We start from the raw sequence: 21,273 nt of genomic DNA on the forward strand, positions 1-21,273 counted from the left end.
CATTAGTGTAATCCAATAATCTATGCCGAATATTAGTAGGGTATAAGATTAATAAAAATTATCTTCCATTAATATCGGCATATATTAAGCGACTATGGTTATTAATAATATCATTAATTTCTACACAAATTTAGCATACTAATGAATCATTTATTTAATAAACATATATTAAGTATATATTAACATATGTTAAGCAAATAGAATCATTGATAATATCATTAATTTTTGTATCAATTTAGTGTACTAATAAAATATTTATTAATATAGTTTAATAATCCAATAATCTTCGTATTAATAATATTATATTGATATATTTTGATAAAAAATGTATTAAATAAGAGCTATAGCTACTATCCAAAATAAAGAGTTCAATTAAGAACATCATTAATAAAAGTATCCACATAGTTGACAAAGAGCACCGTATAGATACCTATATTAGATACGGCACATAGCCGATGGAGAGCATTATTATTTGTTGTAGAGACCCACGTTTGAGTTGGGCCGGCCTCTGAGAAGGGCGGCCCAACTCGTGAAAATGGGGGAGGGAGTCTCCCGAATCGAAAAGCTCCCTCCCCTGTTTTTCGGAAGCCTTCCCCTCCTCCCGAATCCACCGGGAAGGAGGATCTTAGGGCGATAAAAACCTACCGAATCAGGAAGATCTCCTCTCTCTCTTCCCCTAGGGCATCAACCGAGGGCTTCTACACACAGAAGAAAAAAAAAAGAGAGGAAGAGATCGGGTTTCTACCTTGCCGTGGGGAGGATCGGAGCTTTCGCCATCGATCCGGTCGGGAGGACCTTGCCGGAGGCAAGGTGAGCATCTTCTCCCTCTCCTCCATCATCTTTGGCCCTTATCTCCTTGGGGAATGAGGCCGGAAAGCTGCCGGGTTGATGGAGAAGCCGACGCCTTGTTTGGCCTTCTCCTCTCTCGTTCCGGCCGGTCGTCACCGGTCGGGGACACACCGCCGGCACACCGGCCCTGCCACAGGCCGACGACCAGGGGCGTCGCCAGCCGTGGGCCACCGGCGGCCGAACCTCCTTCTCCCCTTTCCGTCGGGAAGAAGGAAGAAGAGAGGAAGAGAAAGGGTATTTTCCCTCTCTTTCTCTTATTATATAACCCTTTTATTATATTATCTGTTTATTGTTGTTGGGTTTCCTTTTACTCTTGGATCAGGGAGATCATGGATTGTTGAATAGTCTTGGAATACTAGATTTTAGAGGACCCTTTAGAGGATTAAACAGGGGTCCTGGATTATCATATATCTTGAGTAAATTTTAATGATGATTTGGTTCTGTAGGGGAACAATCTGTTGGATGAGAGGACGTTGAGCAGGATTCTGTGCATTCCGGTTCTTTATCGCCGTGAGGGCGGGTGATTGGTTGTCTAAATTTTCAACAAAGATAAGGATCCTTGTACACCAATCCTGCATGATATAATTTTTTATATATATATATATACTTAGATATATATGATATGCTATGATCCAGACAAATCAAAAATAGTTTTATTAAATTATATTTTGATCGTGTTGGCTTGTGGTTGATATTATGATCGTATTCGCTTGTGGTTGGTATCATGATGGATGCATGCATGCGCATAACCTACACCTACATAATTGGACTGATGGATGTGGTGCTCTAAACTAATCATGTGATATTGGTTGCCTCGTCACGGGCTGGAAACGTGATCGTGGTTAGTTTAAAGCCGGAAATAAATAAAAAGAAATTGATGTGTGGATGTAAACTGGATTGCATGAAAAGGGATTTTGGGTTTATCTTGTTATTATGGCAGGCCCCGTCACAGGCTAAAAATGTGGTACTTTGGTAGGCCCCCTCACAGGCTAGAAATGTGGAACTATAATGTGCAGGCCCCGCCACAGGCTGAAAATGTGATACTTTGGTAGGCCCCCTCACAGGCTAAAAATGTGGAACTATAATGTGCAGGCCCCGCCACAGGCTGAAAATGTGATACTTTGGTAGGCCCCCTCACAGGCTAGAAATGTGGAACTATAATGTGTAGGCCCCGCCACAGGCTGAAAATGTGATACTTTGATAGGCCCCATCACAGGCTAGAAATGTGGAACTATAGTGTGCAGGCCCCGCCACAGGCTGAAAATGTGATAATTTGGTTGCCCCACCACAGGCTGAGAAATGTGACTAAGATTTGACCCAAAGTCGGAAAGATAATTGATCCGGATCAAGTTAACATGGAATGGAAAGAAAAAGCATTGAAAATAGTCATAGTGATTTATAAGCTATATATATACTATATCATTCTTATGTGGCCAGATTTTCATTGATGTTTGATGTATAATTATGGACTTTTATTGATGCTTGATGTTCATAATTATATTGATTATTTGAGTCTTATGGAAACTGTTTATGATTTCATGAAATGTGCATCGATTTGTCGTGGTTTTCGAATTCATATTATTATTGTGTTGGTATGGATGTGTAGGGATTCTTACTGGGCTGTAAAGCTTACCCCCCTTTTTCTTCTTTTTCTTTACCAGAGTTGCAGGATGCATAGTTTTGGATGGGATGGGCGCAGAGTGCGAGCACCAAAGTCATTAGTTAGTTAGTTGTTTATCCTTCTTTGATGTCGATGAACATTTGAAGATCTTGTAATTGAACTAATTTGTTTATTTGGACATGTCGGACTGCTCTATTTGAATTACTAGATTAATTGTGGATTTATTGAAATTTTTGGTTAATCATAGGCCTTGCATGATCTTTAGGGCACTGCTCTAGGGCTCATGCGGCCGGTCGCGTACCGGACCCGGGTGCTGGGTTTGGGGCGTGACAGAGTGGTATCAGAGCTTAAGGTTAAGGTATTCTAGGGTTTAGGTTCAGATGAGAGTGAATGGGGAGAAGAATATTAAATGACTTAGTAAAGTACTCCATAGATACATTTTCTTTGCAATCTTAAAATGTTAAAAGTAACTTGTGTAGGTTGATATGGCACGAGGGAGTGGACGTGGGCGTAATAGGAGGCCGACTCACTTTGCCGATGGCTCCGCTGCTTGGACGCCCTCCGAACAACAAGAAGGTGCTCCACCCTCGCCAGCCAGGAGTATGCACCCGTAGGAACACCACGTCAACCCTGTTGGTAGTGCTCTGGAAATAGGAACCCCGGAAACTCCAAGGACAGGAACCTCGGGTGAGCCTGGAATTCAGCCTAACGAACCACTGAGTGCTTCTCAGATGATGCAAACAATGATGCAACAACAAGCTACTTCCCGTTCAGACATGATGAGAATGATGGAGATGCAACAACGCTTCATGGAACAGCAGCAACAATTCATGCAGCAACAGTTACAACATCAGCAGCAGCAGGTGACTCCTCAGTATCTACAGGGGGCTACAAGTCGGCAAGAGCATCATGTCAGTTTGGCAGAATTCAAAAAGTTTGCACCTTCAGCTTTTAAAGGCACTTCTGACCCTTTAGAGGCTGAGACTTGGCTGAATGAAATGGAAAAAGTTTTCAATGCCCTGAGATGCCCTGATGAGGATAGGGTCACTTTTGCTACATTTATGCTGCTGGGAGAAGCGGATATTTGGTGGAATGTGGAAAGAGGAAAGATAGGACAGAATGCTACATCTTTGACTTGGGAAGGATTTAAGGAGCTTTTCCGTGATAAGTATATTCCCCAAAGCGTGAGACGGCAGAAATTCCGAGAGTTTACCCGGTTAGAGCAGGGGAATATGACGGTCGCAGAGTATGCTGCAAAGTTTGAGGAACTGGCTAGGTATGCCCCAGGACAGGTGGAGAATGAAAGAGAACGAGCTGAAAAGTTTGAAAGTGGACTTAGAGCCCGAATCAGACAACAGGTATCTACCTTCGAGCTTTCTTCCTACAAGGATGTGGTTAACAAGGCTTTGGTAGTTGAAAGGGGCTTGAATGACACTCAAGAAGAGAGGGAAAGAATTTTGAAAAAGAGAAACAGACAAGCTGAGTTACAAAATAAGCATGGCAAAAATACTGAATTCAGGCCCAAGAAACAAACTACTGTGAATGATAAGGCTCAGCGCAAGGATACTGTGAAATGCTATAGATGTGGTAGACCCCACTATCAGAGCGAGTGCAACTGGTTCAATGGGAATTGCTTTTCGTGTGGCCAGCAGGGCCACAGGGCAAATACATGTCCTAATCGCAGTAAGCAACAGGCTCGACAAATGTCTCAGCCTATTCCGGGAGCTCCAGCAAATCAAGTATCTCAGAATGAACAACAACGAGGAGGACAGCAGAGGCCTAGAACTCAGGGTCGAGTCTATGCTCTCACACAACACGATGCCGACGCCTCTAACACCGTGGTGACAGGTACAATTGAAATCTCATCCATTAATGCCTATATTTTGATTGATCCTGGAGCTACTCATTCTTTTGTATCTGCTGATTTTGTTGGAAGAAATAGTACATTGATTTCTTTGCCACTAGAGACTGAACTGTGTGTCTCCATCCCTAATGGAGATGTAATCTTAGTTAACTCTGTCTACAAAGATTGTATCTTGAATATTGAAGGCAGGGAAATGAAAGCAGATTTACTAGTCCTAGGGATGAAGGATTTCGACATGATCCTTGGGATGGACTGGTTAGCAGCATATCATGCCACTGTTGACTGCTTCGAGAAAACAGTAAAATTTCAAATCTCTGGTCAGCCAGAGTTTACTTTTAGTGGCAACAGAGTGTTACCTCCGCCAAAAGTAATCTCAGCCATACAGGCCAAGCGACTCCTTCGGAAAGGTGATGAAGGATTCTTAGCCGTGATAATGGGCACCCAACTGGAAGAACTCAAGCTAGAAGACATTCCCATTATGAGGGAATATCCAGATGTCTTTCCAGAGGATTTGCCAGGATTACCTCCTGATAGAGAGGTTGAATTCTCCATTGATTTGATTTCTGGCACTGGACCGATTTCTAAGGCCCCATACCGGATGGCTCCAGCTGAATTAAAAGTGCTAAAGGAACAACTACAGGAGCTGTTGGACAAGGGTTTCATCAGGCCTAGTGTTTCTCCTTAGGGTGCTCCTGTACTATTTGTGAAAAAGAAAGATGGCAGTTTCCGGCTTTGCATAGATTATCGAGAAATAAATGGAGTAACAGTGCGGAACAAATACCCTTTACCGAGAATTGATGATTTGTTCGATCAGCTGCAAGGGGCACAAATCTTCTCAAAACTTGATCTACGCTCCGGATATCACCAGTTGAGAATAAAGGCTGAAGACATACCAAAGACAGCATTCAGAACTAGATATGGACACTATGAGTTTTTGGTTATGCCCTTCGGGTTAACAAATGCACCAGCAGCCTTTATGGATCTTATGAATCGGGTGTTCAAACCCTATCTGGATCAATTTGTGGTAGTATTTATTGATGACATTCTAGTCTATTCAAAAAGTCCACAAGAGCATGAGGAGCATTTGAGGATAGTATTACAAACTCTTAGAGAAAACAAGCTTTATGGCAAGTTGCAAAAATGTGAGTTTTGGTTAAACAGTATCACCTTTCTCGGGCACGTGATCTCCAAGGATGGCATCTCAGTCGACCCAAAGAAAGTAGAGGCAGTAGTTGATTGGAGTAGACCTACTAATGTGTCCGAGGTGCGCAGTTTTTTGGGAATGGCGGGATACTATCGGAGATTTGTTGAGGGATTCTCTCGTATTGCCATGCCTCTATCTCGCCTAACCCAAAAGCAAGTAAAATTTGAATGGAAGGAGGATTGTGAGCAGAGTTTTCAGGAGTTGAAAAGACGATTGGTGACAGCTCCGATATTGGCCCTTCCATCTGGAACAGGAGGCTTCAGCATCTATAGTGATGCATCACGCAAGGGCCTCGGTTGTGTTCTTATGCAGAATGAGAAGGTGATAGCCTATGCTTCTAGACAGTTGAAACCATATGAGCTGAATTACCCTACACATGATTTGGAGTTAGCAGCTGTGATCTTTGCTTTAAAAATATGGAGGCACTATTTATGTGGTGAACATTGTGAAATTTTTACGGACCACAAAAGTTTGAAGTATATCTATACTCAAAAGGAGTTGAATTTGAGGCAAAGAAGATGGTTAGAGCTATTAAAAGATTATGATCTAACTATCAATTACCATCCGGAAAAAGCAAATGTTGTGGCCGATGCTCTAAGCAGGAAATCTTCAAGTAAATTAGCGGCTCTGATCACTATACAAAGAAACATTTTGTTAGACTTGGAGAGATATGAAATTGAAGTACGACTGCATGATCCTCAAGTACGACTTGCTAATCTTATAGTGCAGCCTACCTTGATTGAAAGGATTAAGTCATCTCAAAAAGAGGATTCAGAATTACAGAGGGTAAGGGGAACAGTAGAGTCTGGTGTTCAAAGCGAATTCCATGTGCATGAGGATGGTTCCTTAAGATTCGGTAGCAGATTGTGCGTCCCTAAAGTTCCAGAATTAAGGAATGAAATTTTAGAGGAGGCTCATAGCTCGGCTTATACAATGCATCCAGGAGGCACAAAGATGTATCAGAATTTAAAGAAACATTTTTGGTGGAGTGGTATGAAAAAGGATATTGCTCAATTTGTAGCCCAGTGTCTAGTATGTCAGCAGGTAAAAGCAGAACATCAGAGACCTGCGGGACCATTACAATCTCTACTTATTCCTCAATGGAAGTGGGAGCATATCACCATGGACTTTGTGACTAGCTTGCCAAAAACCCTACGAGGTAATGATGCCGTGTGGGTAATTGTTGACCGACTAACCAAATCAGCACACTTTTTGCCTTTCAGAGTTGGTTTCTCCTCAGAGAGATTGGCAGGCTTATATATAGAGCATATTGTGAAGTTGCATGGGGTCCCAGTTACCATTGTGTCAGACAGAGACAGTAGATTTGTATCACAGTTTTGGAAGAGTCTTCATAAGGCTCTTGGAACCAAATTGAGCTTTAGCACAGCTTTCCACCCCCAAACCGATGGACAGTCAGAAAGAACCATCCAGATCTTGGAAGACATGTTGAGATCCTGTGTTATGGATCTAGGAGGAGCGTGGGATGGCCACTTATCACTAATAGAGTTTGCTTACAATAATAGCTATCAAGCAAGTATACAAATGGCTCCTTTTGAGGCGTTGTACGGCCGGAAGTGCCGATCTCCTATTTGTTGGGATGACGTGGGTGAGAGAAAATTGTTAGGTCCAGAGATAGTACAACAGACTGTTGATAAGGTGCAAGTGATCAGAGAACGACTTCGTACAGCTCAGAGTTGCCAGAAGAGTTATGCTGATAATAGAAGGAGAGAATTGGAATTTCAAATTGGAGATCATGTTTTCTTGAGAGTGTCACCTACAAAAGGTGTGATGAGATTTGGGGTTCGTGGCAAATTAAGCCCTAGATATGTTGGTCCGTTTGAGATTTTGGACAAGGTTGGGAAGGTGGCGTATCGACTGGCTTTACCACCGGCTTTATCCGGTGTGCACAATGTTTTTCATGTGTCAATGTTGAAGAAATATGTTCCAGATCCGAGTCATGTGGTAGCATATGAGCCATTACATCTTCAGGAGGATCTGACCTATGAGGAGTTCCCGGTACGAATTGTGGACAGAAAAGATCAGATACTACGACATCGAACCATTCCTTTTGTGAAGGTACAATGGAATAATCATATGGAGAAGGAGGCTACTTGGGAGCTCGAAGAAGAGATGAAAGTCAAGTATCCGTAGCTTTTTGAAACCTCAGGTATGTCAATTTCGAGGACGAAATTTTTTTTTAGGAGGGAAGAATATAGAGACCCACGTTTGAGTTGGGCCGGCCTCTGAGAAGGGCGGCCCAACTCGTGAAAATGGGGGAGGGAGTCTCCCGAATCGAAAAGCTCCCTCCCCTGTTTTTCGGAAGCCTTCCCCTCCTCCCGAATCCACCGGGAAGGAGGATCTTAGGGCGATAAAAACCTACCGAATCAGGAAGATCTCCTCTCTCTCTTCCCCTAGGGCATCAACCGAGGGCTTCTACACACAGAAGAAAAAAAAAAAAAAAAGAGAGGAAGAGATCGGGTTTCTACCTTGCCATGGGGAGGATCGGAGCTTTCGCCATCGATCCGGTCGGGAGGACCTTGCCGGAGGCAAGGTGAGCATCTTCTCCCTCTCCTCCATCATCTTTGGCCCTTATCTCCTTGGGGAATGAGGCCGGAAAGCTGCCGGGTTGATGGAGAAGCCGACGCCTTGTTCGACCTTCTCCTCTCTCGTTCCGGCCGGTCGTCACCGGTCGGGGACACACCGCCGGCACACCGGCCCTGCCACAGGCCGACGACCAGGGGCGTCGCCAGCCGTGGGCCACCGGCGGCCGAACCTCCTTCTCCCCTTTCCGTCGGGAAGAAGGAAGAAGAGAGGAAGAGAAAGGGTCTTTTCCCTCTCTTTCTCTTATTATATAACCCTTTTATTATATTATCTGTTTATTGTTGTTGGGTTTCCTTTTACTCTTGGATCAGGAAGATCATGGATTGTTGAATAGTCTTGGAATACTAGATTTTAGAGGACCCTTTAGAGGATTAAACAGGGGTCCTGGATTATCATATATCTTGAGTAAATTTTAATGATGATTTGGCTCTGTAGGGGAACAATCTGTTGGACGAGAAGACGTTGAGCAGGATTCTGTGCATTCCGGTTCTTTATCGCCGTGAGGGCGGGTGATTGGTTGTCTAAATTTTCAACAAAGGTAAGGATCCTTGTACACCAATCCTGCATGATATAATTTTTATATATATATATATATACTTAGATATATATGATATGCTATGATCCAGACAAATCAAAAATAGTTTTATTAAATTATATTTTGATCGTGTTGGCTTGTGGTTGATATTATGATCGTATTCGCTTGTGGTTGGTATCATGATGGATGCATGCATGCGCATAACCTACACCTACATAATTGGACTGATGGATGTGGTGCTCTAAACTAATCATGTGATATTGGTTGCCTCGTCACGGGCTGGAAACGTGATCGTGGTTAGTTTAAAGCCGGAAATAAATAAAAAGAAATTGATGTGTGGATGTAAACTGGATTGCATGAAAAGGGACTTTGGGTTTATCTTGTTATTATGGCAGGCCCCGTCACAGGCTAAAAATGTGGTACTTTGGTAGGCCCCCTCACAGGCTAGAAATGTGGAACTATAATGTGTAGGCCCCGCCACAGGCTGAAAATGTGATACTTTGGTAGGCCCCCTCAAAGGCTAGAAATGTGGAACTATAATGTGCAGGCCCCGCCACAGGCTGAAAATGTGATACTTTGGTAGGCCCCCTCACAGGCTAGAAATGTGGAACTATAATGTGCAGGCCCCGCCACAGGCTGAAAATGTGATACTTTGATAGGCCCCATCACAGGCTAGAAATGTGGAACTATAGTGTGCAGGCCCCGCCACAGGCTGAAAATGTGATAATTTGGTTGCCCCACCACAGGCTGAGAAATGTGACTAAGATTTGACCCAAAGTCGGAAAGATAATTGATCCGGATCAAGTTAACATGGAATGGGAAGAAAAAGCATTGAAAATAGTCATAGTGATTTATAAGCTATATATATATTATATAATTCTTATGTGGCCAGATTTTCATTGATGTTTGATGTATAATTATGGACTTTTATTGATGCTTGATGTTCATAATTATATTGATTATTTGAGTCTTATGGAAACTGTTTATGATTTCATGAAATGTGCATCGATTTGTCGTGGTTTTCGAATTCATATTATTATTGTGTTGGTATGGATGTGTAGGGATTCTTACTGGGCTGTAAAGCTCACCCCCCTTTTTCTTCTTTTTCTTTACCAGAGTTGCAGGATGCATAGTTTTGGATGGGATGGGCGCAGAGTGCGAGCACCAGAGTCATTAGTTAGTTAGTTGTTTATCCTTCTTTGATGTCGATGAACATTTGAAGATCTTGTAATTGAACTAATTTGTTTATTTGGACATGTCGGACTGCTCTATTTGAATTACTAGATTAATTGTGGATTTATTGAAATTTTTGGTTAATCATAGGCCTTGCATGATCTTTAGGGCACTGCTCTAGGGCTCATGCGGCCGGTCGCGTACCGGACCCGGGTGCTGGGTTCGGGGCGTGACATTTGTACACGTGGCAAACAAAGAGCTCTTTCAAGGCAAAGCTTCTATTTTAGTATGTGTGTGTATATATATACACAAGATTAGATAAATAATATTGTGCACCAAAACAAGTATAGTTGCATGCAACACACTTGACTGAATTGTATACATGGATTAGATATACTATTAATCAGGTAAATAATAAATAAAAATGGCAGTAAAACAAGTGATTGTTATTATTGCAAACTCGTAATAAACTACGCTATCCATGCAAGTTAAGTAAAATAGACTTGACTTTTATGTGATAATAAAGTATATTAAAGTCAATGATAAGATTTCAGCACTTGTAATGTTGAGACTTATTACTTGTAAGTTATTTCTTGTGCATCCATAACGTTTTGTAGTTTTAGTATTATAGTTAAGCTTTCCTCCTCTTCCTTTTCTTGTAGCTAGGAAGGGAGAAAAAGGCTCCATAAATCTGAAAATGGCCCAAGGAATAACATAGGACAATGAGAAAAATCGGTATGAAGGTTAATAGATGGAAGAATCTAAAAATTATGAACTCAATGTTGATCACTCTTGCAAAATAGCTCTTGCACATAAATCACCTCTTTGTTGTTTTTGTTCACTCATATACAACTATTAGAAAACCTCTTCCAACCATATAGCCAGGAGTTGAGAATTCTGATAATTTACATGCAACCTAGTCCATATGGTACAGAGCTTTTAAGTTGTCAGTAAGTTCACCTCCTTGAGCTAAATTTTATGATTGTACTTTGCTTGAAATTGTGATATCATTCTAGTGAAATATTTGGCAATATGTTTATTGTTGGTTGTAGATTCTTCCTTACATTTCATAAGTATGAATTGAACATCAATACAGCGTAAGTTCGGTAATGTAGTAGTGATATAAGTATCATGTTTCGCATTGAAAGGGTTAGAGATTATATTGTGCAGTGGATGCAATCTAGCATGCCTTATATAGTTCACCTATGCGGCTATGCATGCATCATTGGAAGTTGCTTGATGCGCTACATGAAAAAAAAATCTTTATTCTACAATTGACCTTGCATCTAAGTCATCCAAAGGCAATATATATTATCCACCATTTGAAGATAGTATGATTTATGATGCTAGAGAGCAAAATTTGTATACAGGGACACAATATAGACCAATAACTTAGTGAAAACAATCATACTTTCTTTGAGTGTATTCGAGCAATGCAAATTTATCGGCCCATATCAAAATTGTAGACTAATTAGTTCTATTCATTCTTTTCCATGATTCTTTTTGTCGATGCTAAGTTGCATGGCCCGAATTCTTAAGAGAAATTCCAACACCTCCCTACTACATTTGCAAATCGATAGACTCTAAAGTGTTCAGTTATCACTTCAAAGCAAGAGGAATGCACGCTTCTTGCATGCATTGTGGCATGCCGAGGATGTCACGAGAATAATCATATGCAAAACACTATCAATGTTATTAGAACATTCACATTCATTGCATTCCCACAAGTTAGGATTATATCTTTTGTGAGAAAAAAATAATTTATGTTTTTTTACTATGTCAACCGTTGGATCGCATAATGGCTGCTTCCAGATTCGTGCAAGTGGATGGAAGCAAGAGGTCTTAGATCAATCATGAAAAATACAACCCAAACGCCATTGTTACATTCCCAGGACGCCAGGAGAATACACACATGCTTATCACGTGCCCAGACTTGGTTACCAAGTAGTATTGCCACACCCAAGCGTATCATTTTGAGCGCACCCAAAGCATTGACTACGAAGGAAACCTAACCAATCCCATCGGCGCAAAGACCCTCCGGTCCCACCAATAGATCCTACCGAGTCCCAGTTTATTTCGACGTACGAATTCCTCGTCCTAGTAAGTTCCTTCCTTCATGGCCAAAGAAACGTTAACCCTAACCCTAACCCTAACCCTAATTTCCTAGGGGAAAAGAGAAGGGGGCTTCTTGATGCCGAGCGAAGGGTGGAGGAGGAGAGAAGAGATCTGAGGAGAGGAAGAAAAGGAAGAAAGGAAGAAAGGAAGGAGATGGGGGCTCCGAAGCAGAAGTGGACGTCGGAAGAGGAGGAGGCTCTGAGGGCCGGCGTGGACAAGCACGGCGCCGGCAAGTGGCGGACCATCCAGAAGGACCCCGAGTTCAGCCACTGCCTCGCCACCCGCTCCAACATCGACCTCAAGGTTGCTTCTACCTTCTTTCTCCTGTCTCCAGTTTAGGGGAATCCAGCATGATTCTTCTTGGGTTTCATGGATTCACGCGAGCTGGGCTTGTGCTTAGCTAGGGTTTTACGGTGCTTTGGTGTATCTTTGTTCTGTTTCGCCAAAAAAAACTCATGAGGTTACGTGATATTCCTTCCGTGTTTCATGCTGATGAAGATTTGGTGTCTTTCAGGATAAAATTTGGTTTTTGGGGTGGGGAAATCTGGAAAAAATGCAAGAAAAAGAAATACTTTTTAGGTTTCGTTCTTGTTTGGAACTTGAATTTTTTAAGCAATCTTGGTGTTGATAGTGTTTTCTGAAGCCTGAAAGAATTTTTTTTATAGTTAGAGAGGACTGAAGTGGATGAAACAGAAGAGTATAGATGATCCAATTGGCTCACAATGACATTGGCATGGGCATAAACGAAGCATTGGAAGAGGAGAAGCCACGTAGACATCCAGTGTACCTTATAACGGCTAGATCATGGGCATCTCAGATGGTCTTTAAAAATTCTATTAACGACGCTTCAAATAGTTATAACAAAAAAAGAATCGAGTCCTGGCTTCATTAAATACTGCATCTACGTGTCGCATTCAATTGGTAGCTTAGTTTGAACAGTTTGAGGGCTGCACTAATTAGGCTGATAGATATAGAGATAGCTGATTTAAAGGATTGGAGATCAAGTGTGATTCCAAAAAAATTCCCCAAGTAGTGAAAACAAACTTTAATCAGAGTCCTGGTGCATCATTTCCTGACAAATGGTATGCTCTTCATTTGTCAGATAGCAGTAATTGAACCGGAAACGACAGTCTTTTTTCTTATCCAACATGCACAAGTCGGTATTATTGTAACTTAAGCAATTCTTCTTTCATGTATTGATCCCACTAATGGTAGGCATGGTAGCTCTCAATGGCTGTACCCAACACCTATTTTCCATATTATGCTATTTTTAGCTTGTTGCATTGTTCTATCACTTAACTATGTGGCTATTATGCTGTTAGAGTTCCTGTTATTTATCAAGAGTGATAATGCTAAGCACAGGTTTGATTACATATTCATGTTATGAGAAAAATAATTAATACATGACTATGCCAAATGTCATCACCTTAAATGTTGAATATATAATGTTTATCTTGTATTTATTTATTCTAATTTTTCTGGTTTATCCATCCAATAATTTATTTTTGTACGCACATTCAGGACAAATGGAGGAATATGAGTGTTAGTGCTAGCGGCCATGGATCTCGGGAGAAGATAAGGACACCAAAAGTAAAAGGTCTGCCTGCTATTCCGTCATCAAACTCTCAGAACCTCACTGTTTCTGCCCTGAAAAAAGATGATGGAGTACAAGCAATGGTGGATTCTACAAAGAACTCGCAAGATGGGAAGAATCCTCCTCGGTATATCATGCTTTTGTTTTCCAATTTATGCATTTTCACTATTATTACTACTTGAAAAAATAATCTCATTAATTTATGGAAAACATTGCATCAAACTTTGAGCCATCAGCAACTCCTTTGAGTTAGCATCAAACCTGTCACCTTGTATTTTTTTTTTAAAAAAATAAGAGTTCATATTAGGACAAAATCCAATAATTGAGATCAGATATGAAAAGCACACATGTATCATTGTAAATTAAGGGGAAATTACTAGGTCTTTATGCCTTGAAGTCATAGATCAATTGGAAGGTGCATTATTAGGTAAGCTTGAGTTAGTGACTCGCTTCAGCTTTGTTTATAAATCTCTTGTTGCAATGTTGCTAAATCTACAACAGAGCTTCAGAAACAGGGAAAAAGATTAAAAAAATAAAGTGAAGCAATGGGTACTTACAGTAGCAACAGATTGTTTTTGATACTTTGTGCTTTTATTAATGCAGTTTTGAATACTAGTTCTGAGTAGTTTTGTGACTTTTGTCACCATCTTGCACATTTTTTTCACAGTTCCCCCACTACTCTGCATCTGGACTTAGAGGGAATTTATTCTTACAATTTGTTAGTTTGATTTGTGTCCATCAGGTACACTGCAATGATAATCGAAGCACTTGCGGCAATGCAAGAGCCAAATGGTTCAGAAATTGGTGCAATTTGTAGCTTTATCGAGGTTAGTAGGCATGCTTTCATCAATACTATGTTACTTAGTGAAACATGTATTTCACTTTCATTTTTTTTTCCTTTTCCTTTTCTCTTTCTTTTTTTTGGGGGGGTGGGGGGCAATAGGATCATAATCTCATATGTCTCCTTGTTATATCTGCTATGCTGATACGAGTCATATAAACAATAACAATTAGAAGCATATTAATGTTGTCTCCACTATTTCAGGCAGTTTGTAATATAAAAAAGTGGATGTCAATCTCCAGTTCATATGCATTAAAAAGCATGTAATATGTAGCCTCTAGTTATGTTATACACTTCCCTATGGCTTGACCTGACTTCCATTGAGAAGACAAATTGAAATTTAATTGCATGGAGGGTATAATAGATAGAGAGCTTAAAATTGCATCATCTTATCCAGCTCATTTTCATGGATCTTACTCTGCAATGGTGTTCATCCCTAAGTCCAGATTCTTCAAAACACAAATTGTATTTAATTATCTTCCTTTCAGATCTCTACCAAGTACCAACCATTCCATGCTATCTCCTAGTTTCTATTTGGTTTCTGACAAATCCACAAGTTTGATTTTTAAGACATCCTCCTTGCAGAGATTATCTATAGGGGTGGCAACGCTTAATCCATTTAACCCACTTAGCTTGATTAAACCTATTGTAGGTTGGGTTGGGTTACCTGCTTAATAAAATGGCCAGGTTCGGGTTCAGATTTGTGACCTGTCTCATAAAAAGGTCGGATTCGGATTGATAAGATTTTTAACTTAACCTTCATCCAACCCGATCCAACATGACTGCTTGCCCTAATTATTTATCATGAGAATATGCATCTTTGTGACCAAGCCAAGCCCATTAGGAAAAACCTTAGCATGTAGTTTGAGTGATATAAATGCATAGGACATTAGTCTTGTCAAGACTATATATTATTGATATTAATTCCTCTAGGAACAATGGGGTTGTGGCTTAGCCCCTTTTCCTCCATTGAGATAAGGAATATTTGGTTCATGTTAATTTAAAACTTGGATCTATAAGAATTTTTGCCTCTTTACCTTCACCTATATTATGTACAATTGGAGTCTTTTTTGTTTTCTTTTTCTTTTGCGTCTAATATAGAGAAGCTTAGAATAACTTCAGAGGTGACAATAAATAGGAATATTTGGTGGATGAGGATCCATAAAGCCAAGCTCAAATTGTTAGGAGAAGTTTGGATGGTTATTTTTTTTTTCTTTCATGTCTAAATCAGAAGTTCAATAGTGAGAACTAGTTATACCGTCAAATCCATTAACTTTTGCCTAATAATAGTAGAAATAATAATCTTTCTCATGGAAAATCCTAAAAATAAGAGATTCTATATATATCTTCAGAAAATAATTTTGGTTTTCATATTACATGCATTTTGTGCTTAATATCTGTATACCCAAATGGTAGATATACCTTCTAGCAATATGATTTTTTTATGTGTTTATTTTGCCTTTATTGATATCATTTGCTGGTTCAAAAATCACATTATTTTTTTGTATGAACTCTACTGATTATTAAAAATTTGAATTTTCGAAGTTGTTAATAATGTCCAACTTTACATGACAAGGAAAATCGTAACACCTTGATGAATGGATCATCTTTGTCAGTACTTTGCCTTGGCCACACATCTTGCTCAAGAAAAGTTTGAGTTATATTTATTACTGTATTTTATTAAGTACTTTTAGACATCACATTTTTTTTTGGAAAAAAAGGCAGCATCCATGATCAAGATGATTGGGATCCTTTTATTTTTAAATGATTCAACCTGCTATTTTAGTGTTTCAATCATTTTAATTTAGTTATTGTCTAATCATTGGAAAATCACTTATTACAAATCTATAACAGCAATTTGAGTGCTTGGCATATGCAAGTTTTGGGATGAGCCATTCTTGTACCTTACTCTCGCTGAAGCCATGCTGTGATATGCTCAATTTAACTGATTTTTTTATTGTGGATAGTTCACATAGCCTTCTTAAACAAAAATCATCTAATTTGACAATTTGAAAACAGTAAAGCCTGTTGATGCTTTATGTTTGATCCTAGATGAGCATGCTTTTTCTGGTAAAGCAAACCAACACATATTCCATCACCACAACTTTAAACTATATGGACAGACATCAAAATGACAATATTAAGAAACTGTCTTGTACGAATCATGCTTTCGCTGGTAAAGAAAGAAATATACACTCCATCACAACAAATTTAAACTATAGACTGACATCGAAATGGCAAAATAAAGGAAAGTGTGTTGAGTTTAAAACCTTTTGTCGAATGACTATTTCTTTCCTCAATGTCTTTGACCATAGTCTGACCACTACGTGATAATACAGAGTGGTTTTAACCGACAACACAGAATGGTTTCATTGGTACTATTTGCTATTCAACTAATGGCCTAAATATAGTGTCTGCAATGTGTGAAGACATGAACTATGAGTGATAGTTGAAAGACAATTGCAGTTTCAATTTAGTTTTTACCATAAAGTTGTTTTACTTATTTTTTAGCAATGTGATGATAATGCTCCACCACCAGGGTTTGAACCCTGGACCTCTCCAAGAGCAGTTCATTAGGCAAGACTGCTAACCATTGGACCCAAGTCCTGTTGGCACCATAAAGTATTGTTGGAATGTCAAAAATAGCTCCCTTAGTGATGCGTCTCGGACAGCTTTCGGACTCATCTGCTTTGCAACATTTGCAGAGACATTGCTCATTATCCTTATGCTATCTACTATAAAAATGAAATTTATATCCTCCGATTTACACAGTGAATCTGTGAAGAGTCGAAGATGACTTATTTTTTCTGAAATGCATATATGCATTCACATCTACAAGACGGGTGTCAGTTCAGCAAAATTTTATACTCTTTGCATGCTTCGCTTTGTGCATCATGTTTTCGGCATCAGTTCCACCTTTTCCTATTCTAATTGATTCACTTTTACAGTCCAAATTATTTAGAACTCAGAACTGGTAAAGATGCTTGTGACTAGGACATTCAATATGTAATCAAACCAGTTAATATTAAAGTCCTTGCACTTGCATGTCACTGTCAAACATTAGGGTTCAGATAACCCTGCAAATTTGCTACGAGAAATTCAGGTATTATTACATGTAGGAATAGCGATGTTCGTTAATTACATGTGAAGAAACTAAGTATAACTTTTCATATATCTAAGACCTTGCTATTAGAATATTTGTGTAATATACATTCTAAGGTTGTCATGAAGTTCTGCTAAGTAATGTTTTAATACTTAGTTTGTCTCTTTGATGTTTATGCAGCAACAAAATGATGTACCACAGAATTTTAGGAGGTTGCTTAGCTCAAAGTTAAGACGGCTTGTTGCGCAGAATAAAATAGAAAAGGTGAATACCATTTTCCACCCGACCAGGTGATACTAAATGATGATACCTTTTTTTAGAGAAATGATTTAATGATGCTACTTGCACAAATATGATATTTTACCTTGATTTATAATTCTAGAACTGCTAGGTATCTTGCAAAGAACATGTAATTCCATAAGTCGAGGTTTCACTGTGACAGATCTGTAGTTTTGTTTTAACATATGAGTTTATACATTCTTGCCACTTGTCCTAAAGCAAGTATTCTATCATTTGAAATTATATATGTATTTTTGTGGCTATGTGATAGAATTATAACAACTGAGATTCTTGGAAGTTCGTACACAATAAGGATACAGATCTACTTGATGGAAGCAAGGGCAATTTTTTTTATCTCTTATCCTTGCAGATACTTCTGCTGTTTTTTGCAACCGCGGTACACACAGGGCCGGCCCGAGCCCTAGGCGACCGAGGCGGTCGCCTAAGGCCTCGGGCCAATGGAAGGCCTCCGGGAGCAGAAGCTGGCTACGAGTCTTCCCCCTTGATGGAAGGGAGGTGGAGGGTTTCCTGGCCTGCAGAGGGGCAATTGGGGAAGTTGGGGACAGTAGTTTTGTTTTGGGTGGAGAGAGAGAGAGAGAGAGAGAGGAGGGATTTGGTTGGCTTGATACACGCCTGAAGCCACTCTTATCTTTCATCCCTTCTCTTTTTTGGTTTTGGTCTTGGTTTTCCTTCCCTCACAAGTCATTACTCCTGATCCAGCTGGGCCATCAGGAAGAAAGATAAGGGGATTGGAGATGGACTTCTTGGAGGGTGGAGATTCTTTTAATTTTCTCTTCTCGGTTTCTTCTCCCCTCTTGGGTGGTAGAGAGAGAAAAGGAGGGAGGGGGTTGAATGGCTGCTGTGCCGTGATGTTGCAGTTGCAGCTTCGGTGCTCACTTGAAGGGGGAGATGGTCTTTAGCAAAAGAAAAGGAGGGTAGAGAAAGAGGAGGGAGGGGGGTTGAATGGCTGCTGTGCCGTGATGTTGCAGTGGCTGCTTGGGTACTCACTTGAAGGGGAGATGGTGGGATGAGACTTTTATTAATTAGATGGAGTGAATTTCCCATAATGACCCTACTTTCTCTTATAGAGAGGTCCCTTTCTGGACAAATTCTTTGACCGTGAAGCGCCATGGGATGACCTTTTCCTATTCTGCTCTTGCTTCACATGGTAAACAGTATTGCCAAGGACAGTTTCATGGGCCCTTTTTTTTTAAATATTTTTTTTTAATATTTTTATTCAAGAATTATATTAAACTAAAGAGGCTTTTTGTCTACCTTTATTAGATTCATGCATCTTTGTTGAAATAGTATACTTGATAGCAATCTATTTCCATAACATTTTTTTAAATATTTTATATTTATTAAAAAAATTATTATTTAAAAAAAAGAGGCCCCATTTACTGAATTCGCCTTAGGCCCCCAGATGTATTGGGCCGCCCCTGGGTACACATGATACATGCACACGCTATCTTATCCTGTTTCTGGAGAATATGAGACCAGGATGGTGTGGGACTCCAAAACCTATCCACGTGGGAAAGAAGAAGAAAATGGAGAAAAAGAAAGGAAGGAAAAAGAAGAAATAGAAAAGGAAGAAAGGAAGGGAGAAGAAAGAAAAGGAGAAGAAAAGAATGAAAGATGAAGGAAAGGGAAAGAAACAAAGTAAGAAAGGGAGAAGAAAAAGAAAGAAAGGAACAAAAAGGAGAAGAAAAAAGGAAAGAAGAAAGGAAGTGAGAAGAAAAGGAAGGAAAGAAAAGAAAAGGAATCAAAGAGAAAAGAAAAGGAAGAAGAAGGGGGAGAGAGTACCTAACTGGACACTTGTCCAGAATGGCCACCGAGACGGGGCAAGATAGCAGTGCATCCCATTCAGTGAAGAAACCGGGATGTACACGTGTACATACCTGAATACACTTTTAGCACCTCCCTCCCCTTCCACAAAAAACCAGACACAGTGGGTGCCGACCATTATTGGTTTCTTCTCCTTGCCTTCTCACTTCCATGAAATCCTTCCTGAAAGTGGAACCAGACCATCAGACTATTATAAGTAATTTGGTAGACAGTCATTGAATCTTGACTGATTATCTTGTTAAATTTTGTTTTGGTCTTTAGTTGCGAAGCGCGCGCACACCCAGAGAGAGAGAGAGAGAGAGAGAGAGATTCTTTTCTTTTTCTTTTTCCTTTTTTTCAGAAAAATGGTGGGAATGCCACTATCTAGTTTTGAACCTGAATTTCCCAGATTATGAGCTAAAGGATAGGATGCCAGCCAGAAGACACAAGTCGGGCTTCTTTAAATTCCAAAAAATAGGAAATAAGTTGCCTGAAGGATTAAAGCATGTAGGCATATGCATGCATTAACATGAGCAGAAGCAAAAAATAATTAGCTATTCAGATGCTACGAAATGGTCATGCTGTGCAATCATGAAATGCAGGTTCAAAGGGGGTACAGGCTCAAAGATTCCTCGTTTGCAACAAAAACTCCTACCCCAAAACAAAAGGATCCGGCAAACCGCTCGAAGCTGCCTCAAAACTCTGGATCTTGCAACGCTATAAACCCTGTCGAGGATGCAGCGATAACTGCTGCTTACAAAATTGCCGATGCAGAGGCCAAATCATTTTTTGCATCTGAAGCAATCAAGGAGGCGGAGAAGATATCCAAGATGGCTGAAGAGACAGATTCGTTGCTGCTGTTAGCAAAGGAGATCTTTGAGAGATGTAAATAGCGATGATTGATTTTTTCTCTCTTTTATTTGTTTCTTCATGTTTGTCCCCCTTCTTTCAAAACTGATGAGCTTTTTTCTTTTATGCTGCAGGTGCACGTGGTGAAATCATGACCTTGGCTTAAGCTGCACGACAGAATTATTGATGGTATCCTCGGGACCTGCTCTTGATCGATTAAACTTTTGTACATGAAACTTTCTTTTCTTAGTGGTCATTGGAAGCATAGAATTAACTTCTTGTGGTAAGAGATACTTAACAGGAACATAATGGGATCACCCTGTCAGGAATGTAAGATAAGCCTTTTGTATAAAATATGCTATTTTCATCAGATGACCACTGAAATCGTTTGTTGCATTGTTCGATGAGGAGCAATAGATTCACCATCTTCATTCAAATAATTTTAGCAGCAGCAGCAATCAACAGATGAAGAAACAAGTAAATACTCTAGACAGGAGAGGACAGAGGTCTACAAAATCATTCTGCTGTTGTTACTTTATACCATGTTTGAATAGATGTTGGTGATTTGGCAGTTGCAGTGCCTTCATTGTGGTTATGTTTGTAGCTGAAGCATCATTTGTAGAACATGTTTGGGAAGTAAGAATTTTTTAGCATAGTTTCCTAGCCAATGGTTTGTCCAGAAACTGGCTCGATCCGTCGCCTTGGATGGAGGGAGTGCAAAAGAAACTATTACTGCAATGAAGCACTTGCCTTCTGAAGGGTGATGAACAGCATGGGATCTTTGTTGAGAATATGGGCCTTCTTTGATTATGTACATGTAT

At 40.0% G+C, this 21,273-nt stretch overlaps 2 protein-coding genes across 2 annotated transcripts; both read left to right on the forward strand.

Moving 5' to 3' along the window:
- The first annotated feature begins 3,213 nt into the window (after positions 1 to 3,213).
- LOC120110391 (uncharacterized) lies at positions 3,214 to 5,019 on the forward strand. Its single transcript, XM_039125215.1, has one exon. The coding sequence runs from the start codon at positions 3,214 to 3,216 to the stop codon at positions 5,017 to 5,019; it is 1,806 nt and encodes a 601-aa protein (XP_038981143.1).
- Positions 5,020 to 11,943: 6,924 nt separating this feature from the next.
- Positions 11,944 to 20,822, forward strand: LOC103712960 (Homeodomain-like/winged-helix DNA-binding family protein). Its single transcript, XM_008799680.5, has 6 exons — positions 11,944 to 12,265; positions 13,484 to 13,683; positions 14,299 to 14,383; positions 17,681 to 17,764; positions 20,206 to 20,488; positions 20,587 to 20,822. Exons 1-6 carry the CDS (start codon positions 12,116 to 12,118, stop codon positions 20,616 to 20,618), a joined length of 834 nt encoding a protein of 277 aa, XP_008797902.1. The 5' UTR covers positions 11,944 to 12,115; the 3' UTR covers positions 20,619 to 20,822.
- Positions 20,823 to 21,273: the final 451 nt, after the last annotated feature.

This window comes from Phoenix dactylifera, chromosome 1 (genome assembly GCF_051530095.1).
Source record: "Phoenix dactylifera cultivar Ajwa chromosome 1, Ajwa_hap1_PhDact_Kaust_v1.1, whole genome shotgun sequence".
Lineage (NCBI taxonomy): Eukaryota > Viridiplantae > Streptophyta > Magnoliopsida > Arecales > Arecaceae > Phoenix > Phoenix dactylifera.

What these genes read in the sequence shown, in the direction of transcription:
- LOC103712960 (XM_008799680.5), top strand. Translation starts at nt 12,116, where the DNA reads ATGGGGGCTCCGAAGCAGAAGTGGACGTCGGAAGAGGAGGAGGCTCTG. An exon ending in CAATTTGTAGCTTTATCGAG is followed by an intron (nt 14,384 to 17,680) that starts GTTAGTAGGCAT and finishes ATGTTTATGCAG; the next exon opens with CAACAAAATGATGTACCACA. An exon ending in AAAGGAGATCTTTGAGAGAT is followed by an intron (nt 20,489 to 20,586) that starts GTAAATAGCGAT and finishes TTTATGCTGCAG; the next exon opens with GTGCACGTGGTGAAATCATG.
- LOC120110391 (XM_039125215.1), top strand. Translation starts at nt 3,214, where the DNA reads ATGATGCAACAACAAGCTACTTCCCGTTCAGACATGATGAGAATGATG.